The 24,148-nt window shown below is 35.7% G+C and overlaps 2 protein-coding genes across 15 annotated transcripts in view; both read right to left on the bottom strand.

Moving 5' to 3' along the window:
* The window catches only part of RIMBP2 (RIMS binding protein 2), a 151,278-nt gene extending 149,590 nt beyond the window's left edge, over positions 1-1,688 (bottom strand). For 6 of the 12 annotated variants that reach the window (XM_080559639.1, XM_080559640.1, XM_080559637.1 and 3 more), the window contains exon 1: positions 440-458. Coding sequence is in view for 6 of the 12 variants with exons in the window: in XM_080559630.1 (XP_080415756.1) it covers positions 440-469; positions 816-845 (60 nt within the window). In the remaining 6 variants the exon portion in view is untranslated. Of the gene's footprint in view, positions 1-439; positions 470-815 lie in introns of those variants that run through there. The other 6 variants (XM_080559630.1, XM_080559634.1, XM_080559629.1 and 3 more) reach the window with 2 other exon arrangements.
* A 4,517-nt stretch (positions 1,689-6,205) lies between these two features.
* On the bottom strand, positions 6,206-24,128 carry STX2 (syntaxin 2). Of its 3 annotated transcripts, none has more exons than XM_080559672.1 (11): positions 23,990-24,128; positions 17,498-17,569; positions 16,912-17,011; positions 14,648-14,722; positions 13,769-13,842; positions 13,460-13,568; positions 11,677-11,750; positions 11,434-11,571; positions 9,939-10,049; positions 9,760-9,808; positions 6,206-8,297 (listed from the first exon to the last, which is right to left on the bottom strand). In XM_080559672.1, exons 1-11 carry the CDS (start codon positions 24,017-24,019, stop codon positions 8,164-8,166), a joined length of 966 nt encoding a protein of 321 aa, XP_080415798.1. In that variant the 5' UTR covers positions 24,020-24,128; the 3' UTR covers positions 6,206-8,163. The 3 variants fall into 3 exon arrangements, with proteins under 3 accessions (XP_080415798.1, XP_080415797.1, XP_080415796.1); XM_080559670.1 differs by having other exon boundaries at positions 8,166-8,297; positions 9,681-9,808; XM_080559671.1 differs by lacking the exon at positions 9,760-9,808.
* Between the last annotated feature and the right edge of the window lie 20 nt (positions 24,129-24,148).

Genomic DNA, 24,148 nt, shown 5'->3' on the forward strand with positions numbered 1-24,148 from the left:
TCTAGCTGTCATTGCAGTCACCTCAAAGGCTACTTCATTTCAATCGCATTTCGCACAAGATTATTTAAAAATCAATCAAAAAGTAATTGAAAGCAAAGTATATCCACAAACTACATGCAAAACATATAAAACCCATCAAGTTTTGAACTTCAGTGTTCTTCTATTGTGAAAACATATCCAGAAGTAAAAATGGGAAGTGCACCGGAACATTGAAAGATGAAAAAGAAGGAAGAAAGGTGGTCTCTTTCCTGGTGGAGGAAAAAAAAAATCCTATACATTACAGCAATTCAGTACAGAATCAGTGATTCAGTTCCAAAAGAAAAAAATCACTTCTCTCATCTAAAATAATGGATCCAGCACCAAGCCACTGAGCCATATATGTCCAGATATGACCCTTATATTTAAGTAACAGCTAAAACTCACATTAAGTTATTCTTACCACAGTTGTACAGAGGAACGATGATATAGCCTATGACAAAAAGATGGATCTCCTCAGGGATGATATAATATTTAGCCATTGATAATTACATGCTAACCAGAATTATCTATTTTAGCGGAAAGTTCAAAAATACATATGAAAATACACATAACATTTTTATTAGCTACTAAAATACTAATGATGCCCTGAATTTCTTATACACAAGTGAGTAGGGCTCTTTTATAAAAAAAAAAAAAGTTTCAAATAAAATTATGACTACCAAAATGAAAGTTATCTTGAAGTCAAACTTTACCTGTAATAATACTAACAGAAACCTTACTAGATTAATGTATACATGTTAATAAATAGTAGTGCCCCCATAAAGCCATAACACAACCTTTAATTGGCTCAGCTTTATTTCACCCATGATTTATTTTGTTCCACACTACATTGAGGAGAGTCAGAGAAGCCTGAATCTAAAAGCCTCCTATTCCAAACCAAAGTGAGCAGGTGATTCTCATGTGACAAATGAGATCGAGAACGAGGGCCCATATTTGTGCATTACAAACAGCTGTGACATTTTTCTAATGTGCAAAGTGAGTATAGAGGAAATTGAACAGCAGTACCCTGAATTATTGAAAGGCTAGCTATGCAGAACAAACATAATTAAAGGGTCTCATTATCTTCTAAATAATTATTGTAAATAATGCTTTAGATAATTACTTCATTAGTTTTCAAAACACTGGCTTTTATTCTCCTCTGAGATTCCATCCACTAAATCTAGACTGAATAAATTGCCAAAAGGGACAATCAAAAGCAGAGGAATTATGTGAGCTAGAAATGCAGTGTGTAAATCTGCACAAACTGACTTAGAACCAAAATGTTTTGAAACATTTTTTGCAAATTTTCAGAAGGTTAAAAGCTGCTTGAGTTTTTAATCTCTGTATTTTTTCTTCATCTTGCTTTCTGATGCAGTTACATTCACTTGCGTGCAGTTGCCATTTAAAGATAGTAGGCAGCAGTGTGGATGAAACCAAGATTCATCCATATCATCGATGACTGACCTTTACTAAGCATACATACTGCTGCTTTTCTTCACTACAGATACCGTGAGGTAGATTCAATAAGAGAAAAGACTATGCCTCTAGAACCAACTGCCTCAACAAAAGGAAAGTCAAAGACCAGGAGAAATGGGAAAAAAACTTTAAGACGTGCAATGAGATGGCTCCATAGGTAAGAAGGTCTGTATTTGGAAATTATTATTATTATTCCCCCCCCCCCCCCCATTAAGTGAATACTGCCAGTAATTCAAACAACGGCATGAAGAGCTGGTAAATACTTTCCTGGTCAAGTCCCAAGTCAATCTGTAGCACTGCAGAAGGCTGCTGCTTACAAGTCATGGTATATTAAAAGGCCTTTGCCAAAAGTCCATTAAAGAAATAAAGTAGCAAAAGGAAGATGTTTGCGAGTAAATTAGCAATCATGCAATCCTTTAGATAGAATAAGCACAACAGACAAATCAGCAACATCTGAACCTAAGAGAATTAATTTTCAAAATGGTTGTTACTTACATTTTGAAAACAGAGATCGGCAGAAACTCTATAGCCTACAGTGGGGCCTCCCCCCCCCCCCCCCATCAATTAATGTGCTGATTTTAGAAAAAAGAAGCAACAGTTAGGGAACTCAAGGTTCTCTTCAAGGAGGTAACCTGGAGACAGTGAAGTTCTTTAAGTTGCTGGGCTTTATATAGAAATTATTTGAGGCTAGAGAGCTAAGATTAAATAAACATGTATGACTACACTGATGATATATGCCCTTATACAATTCTACGGTGTATAAAGATAGCAGTAATAGACATATATATTGTACTACTTCAAAATTGAGAAGTTTATCCTAAATATGTTACTAGGCACAAAATTTGTCACCACCAAGAAGGCTAGAAAAATAACATGAATAGTATGGAGGAAAGGGATCTTAATATATACTCAAATATACATACTCAAAATACTGAAATACAATGAAGCATTCTTCATTGTAGTACCTACTGTATTACTGCATTGTCAGTGTTTACAAGCTGTTTCCACACAATGGAGTATTCAGGGATGAAGAGTAACCCTGTAAGAGTCCATCGCAGTGGGAGGCTGGTAAATGTTGACTTGTTTTCCTTCAATTTCCAGTTCTCTTTCTCCTGCTCTATTACACTATTGACCACCTAATAAGATACTATGATACTTTTTATAGTGAATGCATAAGATATCAATGCTGTGAACTTAAAAGTCATTAAAGTGTATCCTAATGGTTATGGCTTTAAACTGAACATATAATTCTATTTTAGTTAGAACAGTGCAATTAGACTCCTAACTCCCACTGGCTTCCTAACCATCTACCTGCAGATGCATCTTTGTGTGGCGCCTTCAACTATCAGTACTTCACAGCTTGAAATGTAATACAGCAGGACAACTAACCTCTTTTTTCCATCTTGTGTTTAGCTAATCATAGAACTTGAATGCTTCAGTCTGATAGCTGTGGCTTAGCTTAGATTCACAGCAGCAATAAACTAAATTTCTAAGCAAGTCAGACTACCACTCTAAATAAGGATGCATGTGTAAGAAACTGAATCAGCAATTCAAATTATTATTTTTTTTTGTACTTTTACTAACCTGTGTGTGAAATGATTCTTTCTTTCAAACATAAGCAACCTTCTTCCATGGCAGTAGGAGGCATTAAGAACAGAACAAAAGAGGCTAAGCAGAATTAACTTTATCTAGCACGTATGGCTTTAAACCTGGAAATTGCTTCCTTGCATCCTGCACCTATGTAGATGACCTAATTTGCTCACTTTGAAGATCAGATCTAAGTAGTTCCCCCTAGAAAACTGAATTAAAATAAACCACCATCTATACTGCTTTCAATGGTTGGTCTCTGTTTCTTGACTATATTTTCCTATGCATTTTTAAATTACTAAACTTTTCATTCATAACGAAATGAAAAAAAAAAACCTTCTGTTTTTTTGTGTTTGTCATTGTGTGATTTTTTTTTAAATACATGACTATATTAATATGCTCATGTCTTGCCTCAACAGATGTCAAGCGTCCTACCGTATTTGCTGTAAATGTAGAAGCAGTAGGGTTTTCTCCTTAGGTTTAGACCCCCTCCATCAAAACTACCATTACTTCTCACCAATGCCAATCTGATCTGAGTAGATTGCAGGCATCAGATCTTCTGCCTAGACTCAGTTCCTGATGGCTAGCTATGCTTAAATCAAAAATCCTAGGGAACAACCTGGAAGAATAAAATAGGAAGTAATTGTTTTCTCAGAACATCTCTATGCAGCTGCAATTTACATTATTAACAATCCAAGGTGGTGAGGTGGTGGTGGAGTTCTAAATGAAAATGTATTTAATTTTCCACTGTAAAACCTATCGATACATTAAAAATAAAACAAAGCAGGCTCTACTCATATTTTTAAAGCATCAGTTAACGACCAGGAGGCCTGCTGTTTTGGAACAGGGACAGAACAAGTCAATCTGCCAAGTCAGTTAATATTCTAGCCAACACACAGCATCTACGTTGTGGACAAATTCCTGTAGGTATTTGAAGAGCACTGCTGAAAAACCTGCATGAAAAGCTGTGCTATCAGAAATGCTGACTGATTAAACCAATCACATAACATTGTTCAGAAGATGCACTACGAAGCGAAAGAGCATTCTTCCAAACCACCAGATAAACAGGACTAATAGCAGAGGAAATGGTTCTGTCGCTTTTGAATGCATTACTTACGCCGGATTACAACTATTGAGGGAAAAAACATTACCTCCCACATCCCTATGGTACCCCCAGGACAGGGCAAATAGCTTACTCCCAAGCTACTTCAAACGCTGGAGTGCCAGGTTGCAATGGCAGTTTCTCTTGTGTGGGAATCTCTTGTCGCTTTTAATGTGGAACCATATTTAGACCTTATTTACAGTGGTGGGTGCAACTCATGACTGCAGTGGGTGTACAGGGTCCAAAGTTTTGATATTGAAAAAACAAAACCTGCAGAAAATTTCGGTGCTGATACCTGCTCTTTCAGCTCACCTTTCTTCCCTAAATCATTTCTCACATCTGTAAAATGCAAACAATGTTCTCTGTAACAGCAGCGTTGCCAATTTCTGTAAAGTGCTTTGAAATCAGAGTTTTTTAAACTGAAGCTTCTTGAAATTTTAATGTCTAGAAAGATGGCAAAACATAAATCCCATTAATAGATTTTGACACAGCGTAGCACGGACAATTAAAAAATGCCTGTCCATTTTCTGTAAAATTACATACAAGGACTGTAAAGTGAGCTGTGATATAAATGGCACCTCTGATGAGTCCGTATTAATTCTGCCATATTCTCTAAACCAAGCTGTGCTCTGTGTTAGTTTAATCTGATACAGCTCAGTTTACTGGAGTCGAGAGAAACTAGCGCGGGCTGAGCCAATATAGTCTCATGTTCTCTCTGAAGTGTGGATACAGGAAATACAGTTTGGTTTTGTATGCATTAAACAAAATTGCTTTCTTCCCAGACCACAGTCTGTTATATATAGTTAGCTACTTGTATAACTTAGCAATTTCTCAGAATTTACTATTCAATATCAAAATCCTTTTCCCCCTACTTACAGAAGATTCAAAAGCAGCTTGTAAGTGCAGCAATCAAAACATTCTTTAAAATATACAATTATTTTGTAACTACTTACCATTTCTATAAATTTCCCTCCGTAAAAATCTTTGAGAAGTACTTTCGTTCTTCAAAACCTGATTATAAATGCTTATAAAATGCTCTTTTTTATTCCAAAAAGCTGATTTGTAAGTGCTGTACTACTGTGCAGAAGGACTTTGCATGTTTGACAGAGGTAACGAAAATAGTCTGCAAGCAGCACTATGTAACTGAGGAGCCAGTTACTGTATATGACAGAAAAGACTGAGTTGATTCACAGGTGCAAAGGCTGACCCACTGACTGCAGCGTGAGGAAGCATGCCATGGTTATTTTCAGAAGTCACATACAAGCCCTAAGAACATATCAAATCAAGTTTAACACTGTGTAATCGAAGTTAAAAAAAATAAATAAAAATCACCCAAGCCACTCTTGAGTGGCTACATTAAGCACAGCTCTCTGAAGGGCTTTTTTGAAATTAATTTTTATACAGAAAAGCATCTTTCCTCCTAGGTAGAAGTTATTTCAGCTCCTTCTGTCTTCTAAATTTTATTTATCAGGCTTGTATTCATTAAACCTCACATAGTGCTACGCTAAACAAATGCTGCATCGCCTAGAAATGTCTGTTCTGTATTTATATCACAGAGCAAAAAATACAGAATGAAAACACCGATTTGGGGAATTTTAGTTCATTCTATTGAATTCATCTGTGTTCCGAGTTGGTGCTTTTTGTACAGAGGGTGTGGCATCCCCATAAGAAGCAGCAATGAGATGCCACTATTTTACTTCTGGATAGTGAAAGACGTGCTTTTATACAGAATGTGAAAATACATGACTAGCTTTATCCAAATGTAACTCCTCTATTTATCAAGTTTAATATTCAATAAAATTCTATGGGAATGCTTTATATGAATGACTCCCCTTCATATCTTCAGTATTGCCTGCCTCTACACCCTTTTTTTTTTTTTTGGTGAAGAGTTTCAGGAAATAAAATAATCAGACTAAGGCATAGATAGTAGTTGTTTGACATGTGTGCCTTATTCAAACACTTACTGGAAATATTCACAAAGGTCACGATAACATCATGAATATAATAATAGCAACAAGATACTTGTGTAGATAAATTTATTAGTGCATAGGTTAGAGATTTCCTCCCCCACAATATTAACAGAACAAAAGTTCATGTGAAAAACAAGTTTTGTTTTAAAACAAACTGAGGCAGCTGTATAACAAGTAAAAAAGCATGGAGCGACTTATTCATATTTCTGTTCTTGATGGGCAAATTATTGCATTATAAATTAAAAAAGAATCAACACAGCCAAATTTGGAGCGACATTTTAGATAACCAGCCGTAGAACAGCAGAACTGATCCCCTCAATGTACTTTGTATCTGTATAAATAATATTTACTATTAAAATTCTAGAAAACTATAGAATAAAAATATATTTTACCTAGAATAAGCACTAAGGCAACCAATCTTTCCTTACTTTGTTTGTAAACTTCCTTACAACCATTGGCGAGTGTTCTGGGCTGAGAGGTAAAAATTGTTCGTTAATGAAGTTGAATTTTTTCAAGCGACTTCTTTATGGCTGGCTTGCAGAAGTCTTTTTTTTAAAAAAAAATAATATGATATCTGAATAGCTGTAGCATATTCACAGTATAATTGGACAGCAAAGCAAGTATTCATACATACAATATATATTGTAAACTTTGCTGAATTTTATGAAGCTAGTCAACAGACTGAGTTACATTTTAGTGAATAACCTCAGGTACTTTCCACAAACCGTAAGTTTAAGGATTCTAATCTTTTATGACAGTTATTGCAATTAACATTATAGTTGAATATCTGGAAACATTAACAAGCATAGTTTTAGAGTCTGTTTAGAAAGGCACACATTATACATTCCTCTAATTCTCTTACAGTGTAAATATATCTACATATCTACATGGACATCCTAAACAATGAGAAATCAAAAATTCAAGTTACAAATATTTTACACACAAAATACAAAAATAACCTTTAACATTAAATGCAGTTATTTGGTTACATTTGAAGTCTTTCAAGCTTTCAGGTCTTACAAGCTAGCATTACAACAATATGTATATACTAAAACACTTCATACATGTTATATAATACATAAATTTCATAACAAATCAGTGTCTTAGTTTGCATTATGTTCTGGAGTTTTCTAATGGAGTTGCATTTCTCCCCATGTACTATATTCACACAACAACATTAGCAAGCTTCTGAAAATGAATATTGACTTGGCTTTACAGAAGATGTGATTTTTTAAAATAATTTTATCATATGATTTTTATCATTCATATGAGCAATACGGCTAAACTGATCCATGAGTTTTGTTTGAACAAAGACTGTAAAATTATTTGCTGAAGTTCAAATTGTGTGTTTCATTACTGTATTCTTTTACCAGAAAACATTTCTACCATAAGGTAAAGGAAATACTTAAAGCAATTAACCTTAGTCATGTTGAAAAGATTAAAAATGTAAAGTGTAAAAAAAATAAAAAGCAAAGGGTTTTCTTTTTCAAGTGTAATGTAGGAGGCAGACCATTAAATATCTAAGTGGTCTTTTCTGGATAAAATATTTTAGCACTTGCTGAAGAATATTTTAATAAAGTATTAAGCTTAGGCTAAGGTAACTAAATAACTTAAAGACATAGCTACATTTCATAAAAATGTTCACAGGAGTGCTAACAGAAGCAGCACCAGTAAGGTTATAAAATCTGTGATTAGGATTATAGTAGCAATAGAAATAAAAAAGTCAAACAGTCAAAAGTCAAGTTTCTCAACTCCCTATTTGAACTGTTTATAACACTGAAGTATGAAAACATCCTAAGTTACTTTAGTTCAAAACAATTAAAAGCAAGTTTTGGTCTTACAAATGTATAGTTTATGATGAAAATCCATACGTATCCTAATACATTCTGTTCTTCATTTATAAGTAAACATTAAGAGTGATTTTGTTTTCATTTTAGCCTTTCAGTGATAGGTAATCATCATGTAACAGTGTTAAGGGTGTACAGCATCTTTAATAAAAAAAGTTTGGCTTTACTGAAGACATATTTTGGAGTTGCTGAAGGTTCGTAGCTCTTTGAATATACTTGCTATGATAGTGTTGTTGCTAGGATAATTCCAAGAATCAGAAGTAATACAGTTACACATATAATAATGAACATTAATTTCTGAAAAAAAAAAAAAAGGAAAAGTTTAGATTGAAGTACCTTGTCAGATAAAGAACTGTTTAAATACATGCATACCCACAGCAAATCGATTACACTGGTATTTATTCTAAATGTTTGAATTATCCTTCTAAATAAAACTTACTGCTATGATTTCCTATTGTTATCCTTTCTTTTCTAACATATGTAACCATAGCTACTAGTTGTAGCTATTTGTATAACAATTAGCTTTCTTTATAGCTGTTACTACCCATACGAAACTTCTGTAAATATTACTACATACAGAAACAGCGGCAATAATAAACATTTACTTATTAAGGTCAAGCCTAAGAATAGTAACATTGCTTACTGCAATAAATCCAATCCTTGGATAAATATTTGTAGCCTGCTCAAACCTCTACAATTGCACTCTTAGACAAATTCAAGAAAATGTCTGTAAAAACCTTGTATATAGCTAATAGCTCAGAAGACCTGCACAAAAAACCCACACAACTGGATTCCATGTAGATGCATCAAGGTCTGACAGCAGGTCAGATATTTCTATCAGCAATGATACAGTAAAGCGTGTTGTCTGCCCATAAACCAAATGTGAAAAGAAACTATAATACCAAAAGTAAAAACTTTAGTATTAAAAATGTGTTAGTACAGACAACTAACCTAATGATTAGTGGTCCGAAATGACATACTATCTCATAGAGATTCATATGTATTTTGAAGATCCTACATATAAAAGGTAGGGTTTCTACTGGTCCCAGAAGAGTTAGGTGCTATTATCTGCTTAGCCTGGCTAGAAGTCATTTTGATAAGAAATGGCAGATTGGTACAGCAAAATTCTGAAAATTGAAAAATTTTTCAAACTCAGGTTGGAATATTTGCAGACTTCCTCTTATAAATGCATCGTCACATGGTTTCATTTGGTCTACTATTAGTAAAAGAGCTTTAAAGTAATAAATTTATGTATCTTCTGCAAGGCAAAATACCCAGCTTTATGTTTGTAGACACCTACTTTAATGAAAGCTCTGTTTAAAGCCATAGAAAACTACATTTGACAAAGTTCCAATTAGAAATCCATATCTTAGTGCAGGCTGTTTGCTGATGTAAACTTTCTTTATATAAAAATAAAATAATCAAAGGACTGATACAATAAGCTGGGTTGTCTCATTTCATTTTTTGTTTACAGGTCTTATGATAAACTAAAAAAACTACCACTAGATGTCACAATTTTCAATATTCACGTGCATAGAACTTTTGCAGTATGCAGAGACAGAGGAGGATCCACCTAGTCATCTCACCCCCTCAGTACTAACTCCACACATAGTAAGGATTAGTAGTCCAAAGAGGTTGTCAGAGCAGAACAACAGCAAAATTAGTTGATTAGTTACTTACTGCCGCTCTGGCAGGAATTCATGCATGCTGAGGTTATCCAAGCATCACCGAATACCAACAGACAAACCAATAATTAGACCAATTATGGCAATCAACACCAATGACACAAGGATAATTATCCATATTTTCTGTTAAAAACAAGGCATTATTAATTTAATATCACATTAAAACTTGCATTTTCAATTTTTAAAACAATGTTTAGATCCATACATTTTAAGTAAACATGCTTATTAGCACAATTATAAAGAGATAGCATACCCTTCGTGCTTTACTTTGATATTTAACTGCCTTTTTTGTCTCTTCTTTAGCATGCTCCACATAATCCGATGCATTCATCACGTTCTTTTCTATGTTGTTGATCATTTCACCCTTAAAATGAAATGTTGAAGAAAAATTAATTATTGGCATCCATGGATCCTTGTTTAATTAATCTGAAAAAGGCTACAGAATAGCAATGAATATTTAAAAAAAGTAATTTGCATAACAGCAATGGACTTTTTTTCTGCTTTGATGTGTCATGGGGAAAAGGGAATGAGAAGCAAGGGCTCAAAGTTCTAAACAAATAAGGAACATTCAAGGGCAAGGTAGGCATCTTTCTCCATTTTGAATGAACAAAAATTGAACCTCTGAAAACATACCTTTGAATGTGAGGTATGTTTTAACAGCCAGTCTAAAACTGACATACTAAAAGGTCAGAAACCTCTGATGCGCCTGGAAGTGGGAAAAGATATTGACTACTTTAACACAAGGTTTAACAGTTACCTAAAAAAACCATAAACTTCGGGAAGCAAAGCAGAGTTGAATGTTTAGAACGTCAACACATAACCAAATTCAAATTATGATGAATGAAATTTGGTAATGAAATGGAAGATTGGTGAAAAGTTACAGTAAATCTATTACCTGTGTTTCTGTCCATCAGAAGAAATAATCAGCAGCAGTAAACAGCAAAGCATTAAATAATGATGCACAAGTAATTTTTATTCATTTCTAATTAATTAGGAAACTACTACCAATTTGCCTTGCCTATAGATTTAATATCAAAGCAGCATACAACTTCAGCACAAAACCCAATGAAAAAAAAAAAGTCTTTTTCAGGAAAGCTTCTCCCTGAACATTATTCTTTTCACTCTCCTGCAGAACTCAAAGAATTTAAGAGCTAAGTAAAATACTTTTAACTTCTGTTAATTGGTATTAAGTAGCAAAGACTACAAACAGAACAAATTACACACACCTCAGGATAAACAATATGAGAGACAACTTGAATGTCTTATCCATCAATCTGTTTACATTCATGCTTGTTAAAACAGGAATCATACCTTTGTATCATATGTAAATTGTATAAATCTACATTTTATTCTACCACAGCAGTCCTTCACCATGTCTGTGAGTATACTAAGTTTCTAAGACATTAGCCATCACTCCAGGACAGAGTTGTTCTTACTCAAACACGCACAAAACATTCAAGCATACTGCAACACAAGTACATTGAAGAAAATACTTAAATATAACAACTGAAAAGAAAGTCTATGCTCAGCAATCCGTAGGACATACTATTAGTACATCTAGACTGTAAATTTGTCTAAAACAATACAAAAAGCTTCAGTGGTTAATTTTCATATAGTCTATTCAGTCAAAAAACACTAAGAAACAAATCTGTATTATCTGATTACGAGCAATTGTTTCTTTATATTTCAAAGAGGAAGAAAAGAAAAAAATCCCACTTACGTATACGTATTTGAATTAGTTTGTTTACCTGAGTCTCAACAAACATAGCCATGTCCATAAACATTTCATGTAACTCCCGTATGCTAGATTCCAGTTTCATAATATCCTTGTGTCGCGACTCAATTTCATTCAGAGCTTGCCTAGTTATTTGGGAGTCTGATATAATCTTTGGAAGAACAAAAAAATACAGACACAAGTAAGTGCTGACAAACTTCTAAATAGCAGAAGAAACAGAACAGATGACAGGCATAACTGGACCAGAAATACATACATCAGATGTGAAAATTGAAGGATTACCACTCTCTAACATTTCCTCCAGTTCCTCATCAGTGGTGGTCTTTCCAGCTAGAATAAAAATACAGTACTTCATATAACATCACTTATTATTAAACATAATTTTACAGAAGGATAACAACTCGAAAATTCTTGTATTGCATATTTTTCAAGATAAAACAATGTAGTGTTTAGCCATTACCAAGTACCATTTTGCATATGAAAAAAAGAAAATGTCAAGTAGGAAGAAAAACCCCAGTGCTAGATTCAGAACTGGGATGAAGAATTCCTGTGGTTTTTTTTCTTTTGGTCAGACTGAGAAGTTTGATCAGAAACATTTACAATATACCTATGAACCCTGTTGAGTGTTCTCCAGAAGGAAGAACTGAAGATACAAACAGTATTTACGTAACACTCAATATTTACCCATTCAATCATGTCACATTGGCACCTAATTTGCTTCCTCCCTCCTACCAATGACAGTGTGATGGATAAAGTCTTTATGTAAATTAGTCTTTAACAGCTAACATAGGATTACACTCAAATTCCCCACAGAGGAGATGATTACCCATGGAGTACTCTCACTTCTACTTTGCATAACACACCTAACAATGTATGTAGTTTATTATTGCATGTTTAAGCAAACTGAATCCTATCCATCACAGTGGTAAAACAAATGCAAATGTCTTAAGTTACAGAGCATATTCAAGCTATTTGTATTGTGCACATCATATACAGACATTCAATTTATTTTACATGGGAAGAGCAAGGATTAGAAATGGCTTATATAATTCTGTCCTATCAGATGAAAATTAATTTTAATACTACCTTGTGATATTAATACCCAAGAATGCTGCAAAACCTGCTTTAAAATTTTTAGTGCTGAGGAAAAGCTAAAGAATCAAATTAGGTTATAACATTAATTTAAAAGAACCATGTCCTGAGATATTAGGGTCCCTTCCCACAGGAGCATGAGTGAATTAACTTGCCAAATAAACTACGCTGAAATGTTGAATTGAATCATACTCATCATGGGAAGCCAATGAAAAAGAAAAGCACGTGAAAATCAAAATTTTAGATTTGCTAACTCTTCTGTTTGCACTTTTCATTTAAAAATATTTATTTGCCCTTACAGGTGATATTAAAAAGGCCAACTTTAGGTACAAGGTATTATTGGTATTTTAGACACTTTCTGAAGTAGGCACTGTACTTCTGAGTAGAGTTAGGTGCCCTTCTGAATATTCCTCATAATCAACAATGAAATAAGGCAATGCCAGTCATTCAACAAATGATTAGAGTATAACTAATGGTAGCACTGATTTTATGGCAGCTGAACTTACAAAAAAAAATGTTCTTATTGACACAAAAAGAATAGCATAAAAAGAGATGATGTTGTTATTAGCATGTTAATTTGGGAATGGCTTTTAGCAACACAACGGAACACATTCAGTATCTCTACAACAGCTTCTGCACGCAAGCTTAATGTTTTTTCTGCAGTTTCAAGACATGAAATAAATGAAACAAAGGATATTTAATAATTTGCAATAGAAGAACTTTATTATTATTATCTAGTTTTCTCTATTTTTTACAGTTGTTATGAAGAGTAGTAGCAAAGACTTAATGCCATCTGAGAATTCTTTTCCCTCCCATTCACATGCTTAAGGGTGGTGTCCAAGATGCATGATGTTTTGTACTATCTTTAAGCAATAAGAAACAATGGAGGTATAACAATACATTTAAAATTTATTTATTTAAAAAAGAAGTGTATTCAGGTCACTTACTTATCTCTAATTGTCTCTGTATCCGACCTTTGCTGCGTTCTCGAAAAAGAGATTGGGTCTCGTTGTATTCTGTCATGACCTCCACAAACTTGTGAGCTAATACAGAGTGCTGTTTTTACAGGATTTAAAAATGTGCAAAAAGTTAATTTTATTCTTAGTACAGCAAGTACAACTGCACAACAACTGAAAACTGTATTTAAATTTCAATAAAACAGAACATGGAGTTCTGAATTATTTCCGAAAAGTGAAACTCATTCACTGATTTAGTAGCATCCTTTTATTTTCTTTACATTTCTTAAATTGTCATACCTGTGTTTTTCTTATCCTGAGATCCACTGATGTCCGATTAGCATTTTCACCCTGATCAAAAGTTTGTTCAATAGCTAATAGCAAATACAAGAATATTGAGTCAACATTCGGTATAGTAAATTTGATATTGCAGCTCAAAGTTATTTGGTAAATACTACTAATTATTACTTTTCTCATGTACAAGGCTCCCCACAAAGATGTTTAACTTTTCTTGCATATACATGTGTGTGTAGTGTGGGGGCAGTGAAGTCCATACATGTTTTAAATAGGTTCTGCAATTCTATTGTGTATAGATCTTAAAACACTACTTCAATACTATTAAGAGTCACACTAACATCTATTACTCTAGGAGCAGTTCAAAAGGTCTAACAAAATAGGCTGCTCTTGCAATTTAAGTGATAAAAACGTAACAGGTAAACATACCCTCATGCTTATGGAAGGCCAACGACAAAAACATACACTAAATGTAACGAGTAATATTCAAACAGTCAATATATTTTAAAGCCTATGCTGAACAATTAAAGGCACTACTACAGGGGAAGCCAATAGCAAAATTACTTAGCCTGAATGAAGCGAGACAAATTAGGAAATTCCAAATTATGTAAGTAGACAAAAAAAAAACAGATCTGTATAAACATCAGTGCAAAAAGTTGAACATTTTGTTTTCAAGGCTTAACGAATGAGATAACTATACTCTGAATTTTCTTAAGATTTTCTTAAAATTTAGGAACTACCCGGCAGGAGTTGTACACGATAATTTATACATACATAACAGAGTTAAGTTTTAGAAGGCCAACTGCAATGCATTAACTCTGTAACACCACTAACATCCTGAATATGTTATAAGTGATGGCAGTTTTATTTCCCCCCACAACTTACCCTTTAACCTGGCTCGGATTTTATTAGCAATCTTCTTTATTTCCTCATTTAATTCTTCGAGTTCTTCTTTTGTTCCTTAAAAAAAAAAATAAATCCAGAACTGTTGATGATTGATAACAAATCAGTGAGTAGCCTTCTCAAAAGACATTCAAGTCATCATCTTTGGACACTATGTATGACCAGGGGAAACACAGTTAATTAGTAAGTGATGTAAGTTCTTAAACTGTAATTTATTTATTTTTTGTAAAGCAATGTGAAACATGAACATCCACTCTCATGGATCTCATTCGATTGAGAACAATGAACAGCAAGATAAAGAGATCTAATTTTAGGCCCAGTTTTTTAACATTTAAAGATGTTCAAACCACCCTGGTCACTGACTCCCAACCCTGCACTGTAACATACCACCCAGCAACAAGAACAAGATAGCAACAGAAACTTTAAGCTAGCATTGCTCCCATATTGTGTTGAATTAACCTGGATGATCCACTTCATTATTCTGTGCCATTATGTTAAAAAAAATAAAAAGCAGAAACTAGTACTTGGGAAACAGCAGAGACTGGTGTTTTGTTTTGTTTTTGTTCCATTCTACTTGAAAAAAACCTAAGAAATCATAAATTACTCTGTGATACAACACTTATTGCTGTAGTACCTCTCTGATTGTTCCTTTTATCATGTTCTTTAATCTCAATTCCCTGGTGACATTCATCCTGCTTTACTAGTTTACAGCTGCCCGTACTCCTTCCTTACAGCAGAATGTGGTGGCCACTGAAAGGTCACTGTAGCACCTGTCTGTGCAGGGGCAACTATCAGAATCATAGAATCATAGAATATCCTGAGTTGGAAGGGACCCATAAGGATCATCAAGTCCAACTCCTGGCACTGCACAGGTCTGCCCAAAAGTTTAGACCAGGTGACTAAGTGCACAGTCCAACCGCTTCTTAAATTCAGACAGGCTTGGTGCAGTGACTACTTCACTGGGGAGCCTGTTCCAATGTGCAACCACCCTCTCGGTGAAGAACCTCTTCCTGATGCCCAGCCTAAACTTCCCCTGCCTCAGCTTAACACCGTTCCCGCGGGTCTTATCACTGGTGTTTACGGAGAATAGGTCACCTGCCTCTCCACTCCCCCTTGCGAGGAAGTTGTAGAGGAAGCATTTGGAGCAAAGCTGGTGTTGCCCACAGAAGTGACTTAGAAGGGAACCATAAAATCCAGATCCAGCAATTGTATTGGTGGAGGCTGTACCACTGCAATCTTTCTTCCGGTCTTGTCAAAAATAGATCTTCACATTAAAAATGTTTTTTGAAATTAGCAACAGAAAAATTGCATTGTTGACATCATTAAATACAACAGCTAAGCACTTGAACACTGAACTACCAATGTAGCTCAAGCAAGCCATGGATCATGTACAACTCAACCCTGAGATCCCGTAATTATATAGCATAATCATACTGAGGAGTTTGATATTCCTAGGTATTTTAAATCTTACTATCAGATTCCTGTTTATTGTAATAGGCCCTGGGAAATGTTATTCCCAAATCACCACCTAAACCAGGTAAAATATTTTGTGCCTTTTCTTAACGTAATGTTTTCACAGTAATATTTCTTTGTTGGTCATAAGGAAGAAATTCAGTGAAGTCTTTCAAGTGACAGTTCTGTAGTTTATCACAGACTCATTGCTTTTAACTTAAAAAAAAAAATAATAATTGCATCACACACTACCTGTATTTTCTGAAAAATACTATGCATATTCATGAAGCACTTAACTAGATCTGTTATTGGAGTTCCTGAAGAAAACAGATTCACAAGAGCAATATCGTGTTCCTACACAATTCAAATGCATTACTGTGGTTGTGAAAAAAATTGCTCTTCATTAGATCAATTACTGACCCTTATTAACCTGAGGTTCATTGCTTTTTTAAGTCATATAGAATCAGTTAGCAAAATCACTGTCGATAAGACACAGATATGCCCATCTACAAGCAGATGAAGAAGATACAGGAAAAAAAAAAGAATTAACAACCACAGTTCGGTTTTCATCAATAAGAACAAAAAAAGTTAGGCTACTGTTGCGACATTCTGCAAAAATACCACTGCATCTTTTCTTCCCTGTTCATTACACCCTGCGCACAAACTTAGGCATGCCTTAAATTAAGAAGTGTTGAGAACAGCTATCTACCATAGTAAAACTTACCTAAACCAAACAAAATTGATTTTAGAGAATCTGGTAATGTATACTTGAAATCTAAAAATGCGATACTCACTTCCTTCAGGATTTGGGGCTGACAGGATAATGCTGTGCTGCTTTTTTACTTCTTCCACATTTTGTGCTATTTTTGCTATATTATTTCTAAGTTCCTCAACCTAGAAGAGAAATGTGGCAATGAAAGAATTAAAATATGGCATGTGAAGACTTTTTTTTTAAAATACATCTTTGCTAATAAAAGTCTTAAAGTATTTAATTGCAACACTAGTAAATATTTGACAGAAATCGCAGTGTATGTATAGTAGTTATCTGTGAACATCTAAATAACTTATTTTTTTCTTTAAAAACAAACAAAACCAAAAGAGCATATGCATACTTTTATGTGCCATGACGAACTTTTATGTGACAGGAAAACATAGCAGGGGGGGCACACAGAAAATCAAACTCCAGTGTCTTCAATTATTTGTTAGAACAGAATCTTCCCCATACTTTGCTACTTTGTATGGAATAGGAACATGATATTTATCCAAGCAAGAAATGTGTGGTAACAGGTGCCCATGAGATGGCTTACTTTCAAAATTAAGCTAATCACAAAAATAACTGAGAAATGCAGAATGTATAGTGAAGAGTACATAAAACCATACCTGTTGGAAGAAGTCATCCATAAAATGGTCTTTTTCAACAATAACTGTTTCTCCATCTTCATTTCCTTTACACTGCAAAAGACAACAAAACAAATCTATGAAATAAAACTCAAGATACTGTTATGAAACGAGGAAGGTTCCTTCCACATTGCTCCTGCATACACATTTTTATCAATAATCTGACGAGAAGTAAGTTTTTCTCTTCTGAGGACTGTAATCTGAAAACAAATAAGCAGAGAGGTCAAAAAAGTCACCTGACTACCATAAAATTGTGAATGCTAATGCAGTACTCCTCTGTAAACAACTTCAGGACAGAACCAGGCTATATGCAATTTTACAGTTTTCATTCCCTGTCATAAGAAAGTATTGAAATACAATTTTACATCTCTCTATATAAACACCTAACTCTCTCACAGCGTAAAGATGCTTACTTCACAGTGAGTCCTACGTGACCAGAAAATTAACATCCAGTTTCACCATAACTGAGACAGTAAATGAAAACCTCACAAAGAAATACAAAGAGGGGTGTCCATGACTTTCTGGCATGTGATGTAATGATTCAAACATCAAATGAAAGAACAAAATGCTATCAGCATCTCCATACTAGTTTTGCCCTTTGGTGCTTTCAAGCTGCCACTCCACACCAATTCAGACACAATTATGTTACACTACGCATAGATGCGTTACATAATTGATAAGCCCTCAGAAGCGCAGCCAGTGAGGCAGCAACTCCGGATGCTGGCTCTCGCAGATCTCTCGAGCACCCAGCCCAACACATGCCCTGAGTCACACTTCCCTAAACCATGAGCCAGCCCAGCAGAACATGTGGTTCTCCACAGTAACGGATTCAAATTTGGTCAAAGGAAGAGAGAACTGATGTACATCACAGAAGTACGCAGTTCCAGCTCTCATGACCTCTAGTTCCCTCCGCAGAGCAGACTGTTTGAACTGCATTGAACCCAAATTAGAACAAAATACTAATTAGTGTGTCCTACTGCAGTCCATGGATTATCACCAAATAAAAACCAAACCACATGATGGGTAAAATAAAGGATTTTCATTTTCAAAACTTTTTCTTGCAAGCCACTCTGTCTTTGATCTTCTAACACCCACTTTCTGCTTCCAAACCCTGATCCTGTAACCCAATAAGCTCTTTGTTTCTGGTTTTATTAAATTAGATGAGATGTATGTTATTTGCATGATAATTCTGCAATTTAATCCAATGTCAAAACACTGCTATTACCTAATAAAGTTACATTCATTAACAGTCTAAGCATCAAAATAGTAGGAGTGCTCCAAATCTTCATGGAAAGTTTGTATTTATACTTTGTGACAGCTTTTTTCCCCCCCACCCCCTGCAAATTCAGGGAGTCCATAAAGCTCCATAACAGTATTTTTTGTCAGAAATCATTTGATTTTTTATGCTTGGGAACCAGTGCCCCAATTGAAATAAAAGACTTAAAGACATAGCACTAAAAAGCTACCAGGTCTAAGTTAATAATGAGATACATTTTGAAAGATGTTTGATTTAATCATCTATGTAAAAGAACACCTTCTGCCTACATTTACTGTGTAAAGAATATTTTTTCTAGTTATAAGAAAATCCTGTATTTAGGTACTAAACTAAAAATAATTAAAATGGTATTGGTTAAGAGATTCAGCATGTCAGCTGCTTTGTTGGTCAGAAGATCTCAGTAAAACATTAAATACCTGAGTCAGCCTTAAGAGTAAGATTTTTTATCTGTCATTTGGTTAAGCCATATCTATAGCAGCTGAACGGCAGAGTCGTGTGATCAGGCAGCCTCAGTCAGTTCCACGCACATTTCACTTTCACATTTGGCTGCAATGACATGAATGACAGACAAATTGGCTGTCTGCAATTTGTTGAAAGATTTAAGGACTCCCTACCTTGAACATCAGCACTTGAAAGACACTTGACTTGTCAACCTCTGTTCTTTATGTTCTTAAATCATCACTTACCTAAAATACAGCTTATTCACTAACTCTTCAACATAAGTGACACACCTTCTTTTCACAAGCACACAGCACAACCAAGATCGAGTTTAGCATAAAGGTATTCCTCCTCCTAGGCCTCACCTCCATAGCATAAGCAGTATCACAAAAAAAATACCTGATAAAAAGCAGGCAAGAAGCTGTAGCAGCATGCCGCGATGAGAGCAGAGGTCCTGCACACCATCCTATTCCCACCCTGAGAATGCAGCAGGTGCCTCCCTGCTCTCTCTATATAATGGACAACATTTCCTTTAAAATCTGTCCAGAGAAATTACAGAACAAATAACTGTACTGAAGTTCTTATTGATACAAAAACCACATCTGAGTGACTGCAAATACTAGATTTACAGCAGTCCCTGCAAACTGCAACTTAACTCCCTTGTATACTCACGCACTCCCACATTACTCAGCCAACTGGATGGCGTAAAAGGAAGCAATGTTGACGATACTGTAAATCTTTATGGTTGCCTGTACTAAGTAACTCATTACCTTTGTTATACAAGTAACCCCTTACTTTTAAAATGACTACCTATGTGTTTTAAAACACTCTAGAATCACTTGTTTTATCCAGTACAGAGAAAAGGAGGCTGAGAGGCGACCTGGATGCTCTCTGTAGCTTCCTGAGGAGGGAAAGCAGAGGCAGGCGCTGCTCTCTGCTCCCTGAGGACAGGGCGTGTGAGAACAACACAAAGCTGCGCCCGGGGAGGTTCGGACTGGATACTATGGAAAAAATTATTCACCGTGAGGGTGGTCATACATTGCAACAGGCTTCTTAGGTGGACGATGCCCCATGCATGCACATTCAAGAGACATTTGGACAATGCCCTCATTAATATGCCTTAACTTCTGGTTAGCCTTGAAGCAGTCAGACAGTTGGACTGAAGCACCTTCGTGGGTCTCTCCTAACTTCATTATTCTATTTTCCATATAAAAAGCCTATCTTTAGAAAGACTAATTCTTACATCACATCTCCCACGTTAATGTCAAAGCCTTCCAAGCCTTTTCTCTTTAAGTACTTTTCAGAGAATTTCAGATTCCAGAGGTATTGCTCTAGATGTCAGCCATCTATAGGTGCGAGGCTCTCTGCTGACCTGGAACACGAGGTGTTTCAGTTTCATCATACAGCATCAGGGTTTCAAGAATTCTTTTATACTGAAGTAGCAAGTCTTTTCTCTCACTGAGGAGGTTCTCCTTACCAAGGAGATCTATCAGGCAGCTTTGGCAGGTCAATCATTAACACGAATTTAGTAGCGTTGCTGTACAACACAGAAAAAACGTCATAAGATAACCAACTATATGAAATAATGCTGTTATGACATGGAAAACAAAGCTCTTCTTCAGGGAGTTCTGTGTTTGAGTGAAGGACAATGTGAAAGATTAACTCAGGAAAAAAAGCAACCAGTAACGTTTTCCCGTTTCTGAAAAGGTTCCTTTTATATTTTTCCATATTATCCCGATTCTCTCCATTTTAACTTTTTTGACTTTGTGGTTGTTCACTCATTCCTAAATAGTTTGGGCGACAATAAGCAAATGCACAGAAACAGATTACAAAAATCAGTGCACTTCTGTTCGAGTTACTGTTCCTTATTTACAAGAAAAAAGCTACAATCAAGTGCAGTCTAAACACTTTTCAAAGTTTAAGATTCCCTCAGTAACACTCAAGAATAATGAGATAAAAATAATATATTTAAAATGATTTACCTATCAAACAGGAAAAATGGATTTTAACATACACCTCTACATCAGTTTGAGCATTCGAGATAGCCATTTTTGTGTGTTATGAAGGTTGCACCCCAACCTTGAGATCTAAAATATCATGCTAAAGCAGGGGTTTACATCTTACCTCTTCTTTGAGGTCACTTAACAATATCAAAAACATTGGAGCATTTTTTGTTAAACAGACCTTTAAAAGACCATGTGTTTTTAATATCTAACGCTAGCTAAATATGCTGAACACAGTGTCTGAATGCAGATCCTACAGCTCTTGTAAAGTCATTTTGAGGTGGTCTTGTATCCCTTAACATCAAATCATTGAAGACTTGGAAAATATTCTAGAAAATCATTGCTATATACTTACCCTGCTTTTCTTTTCTTCCCTAAATATCTATTATTGACCACTGCTATAAGCAGCATATTGGATCAGAGAGAGCCTTTTTTTTTTAATTTTTAATCTTACATTCATTTGGGCTAAAGAATACCCCAAAACAGTTTGACCAACTATCAAATTAATTGTATTTGAGAAATATATATGATAACTGAGATTTCTAATGCTGAAACAAGTTCATATTGACCTGCTTAGAATAGTTTACAAGTTTTATTAAAATAAGCCCCTTGAAGAAGACAAATACAACTAAGGTTCCCATATTCTGAAAAAGGAATGATTTTTTTTCGAGCTGGGAAGTAGGACGATGCAGTATTACCTGAAGACTGAATGATCCGCATGTCTACAACAGTTTATCCAGCAACTATTTTAGCACTGTTTAACTACCTAATACAGGGTATTAACAAAAGTATCAAAAAATTATGATAATTTTATATCTTAATGAACCATAAGCACTGATAAGTAACATTTCTTCCTCTTTATAAAGACATAGGAAAATCTAGGTAAACATTACCACTTCTAGTGACAAAACTTGCTTGCTGTCAATTAAAATCCACAAGCACAAATAAGGACTTGCACACTTAAATATAAGTTTCTTCTAGAAGCAGTACCATGTTTAATTGAACAGTGTGTACACTAGGTGAAGTATCAGCATCTCAAACTTTATTTGTGCGGCACATCATGTCTTTGCCAAAAACACAGCAGATGAAGCTGACAGGTAAAATGTAACCAATGCAATACAAAACGTTATTATTTTAAGGGGAAGAGGTAAGACTCAGTAATTCCTTAAGATTCTGCAGGCCCAGGCCTGTTTAAAAATGACAATATAGAAGCTCTACCCTTCACTGAATGCTTTAATCAAATAAACCACAATGGAACCACACTAACAAGATTGAAACGCTATGGAAAATAGGCAAATAAGCGTTAATTGCTGTTCAAAATCTTTTTAATAGTACATGCAAATAACCTCAAAAAATCTTATTTTTTTGATATTTCAGGTAAAGAGGCAAGATAGAAATAACTACTTCTGCAAATTCCCTGTGCAAATCAAGTTTTACAAAGGCCACCTCTTGTGACACCCAACTTTTCAAATCTTCATGCCAACGGTGAACTTTTAAGTGATAAAATGCAGACTGACTTCAATAGATGTTGACTTCACTTGATGTTAAAGTACTTCCTTCTAGGTATAAGGAAGCTTCAGTTTCAAGTCTCAAATCTATTCATTAATTCTAAACTTAATTCTGTTGATGAACACATGAAGCAATTCAGCAATATTGACCTTTGTGTTTAGACTTAAAGCAGTAACTTACTGCAGCAATGCTTTATTTAAAGAAATAGCCTCCTGCAGTAATGTTTTTAGATATCATATACTAAAGCTGGCCTAAAAAAATCTACATAAAACCCCTAAGTTACAATAAAAAACCTGTAACAATTCATTTATTTATTTTTAAAATACATACAGCCCACTGTTGTTTCCCCTCTGTGAAAAGGAAGTGTACTTGTCTAGCATTATAAAACAAATGCAGATCACCACTTACCGCTTCCTCTTTCTGGGAAGCAAGTACTACTACTGAAATTTGGCGCATATTCCTATAACCTGGACATGTTTATACACAGGAAACAGAAGAAGGGTCGAAGTATACGTGAAAGAAAACACTCATTTCTTTGGCACTGCTCCGATATATCTTTCCTGGTAAAGATAGTGTAATCTAATGACCTTGCATGCCAATTCATCTCTTTGGAGAAAAAAGCAAAGAGACTGGCACCACTTAAAGATGGAACTTCCAAAACGTATTTTTCTGATCTGGAAAATACGAACTTAAAATTTCAAGGCAAACGAGCCCCAAGCCTTCACACAGCTCAGCACAGGCCAAGTTCTATGCGTATGTGGCGTTTGGGAATTATCACAGAAATTCCTGCGTACTTTAAATTTTCATTTATTTTCAGTTTTGAGGTTTTTTTTATTTTTTTAAACCATGCCGTATCCTGTTGAAGATGGACATCGAGGCATCTCGGTTCAACTCTCCCCCGTTTTTTTTTTCCCCTCTTTTTTTTAGCGGACTGTTTTCAGCGCACAAACAAGGGGACGGAAAAGCACGCCCGGCCATTCCCAGCTCCCATTTTGCAAACGCTCTCGCAATGACGCCCGCTGCCAGCCTCCCCAAGAGGTTAAAACGCCCCAAAGCCAGCCTCCCCGAGAGGTTAAAGAAGGTCCCCAAAGCCAGCCGCACCAACAGATTAAAGGGCCTCAAGGCCACCAGGTCAACCCCCGCGTTCCTCCTACGCGGCGCCGGCCCCGCGGAGCCCCGGGGCCGCGCCCGAGGCGGTCCCTCAGCGGCCGCGACGGTAACGGCCCGGGCAGCTCCCGCCTCCCTCACCTCCTGCAGGTCGGCCAGCCGGTCCTTCATCCCCGCGGCCCCTCAGCCTTCCCTCAGCTCCTCGCTCGGAGCCGTCAGCGCCCGGCCCGGCCCAGCCCGGCCCTGCCCGCCGCGGGGCCGCCCCTCAGCCGGCTCCGCTCAGCAGCCACCGCCCCCCGC

This window comes from Anser brachyrhynchus (genome assembly GCF_964034855.1).
Source record: "Anser brachyrhynchus genome assembly, chromosome: 17".
In the NCBI taxonomy this organism is placed as follows: Eukaryota; Metazoa; Chordata; class Aves; order Anseriformes; family Anatidae; genus Anser; species Anser brachyrhynchus.

Excerpts from the sequence above, each read along its gene's own strand:
- STX2 (XM_080559672.1), bottom strand. The coding sequence starts at position 24,019 with ATGAAGGACCGGCTGGCCGACCTGCAGGAG. Across the intron at positions 13,569-13,768 it reads TCAGGATAAGAAAAACACAG|CACTCTGTATTAGCTCACAA; the intron begins GTATGACAATTT and ends CTGTAAAAACAG. Across the intron at positions 10,050-11,433 it reads CTATGTTTGTTGAGACTCAG|GGTGAAATGATCAACAACAT; the intron begins GTAAACAAACTA and ends TTTCATTTTAAG.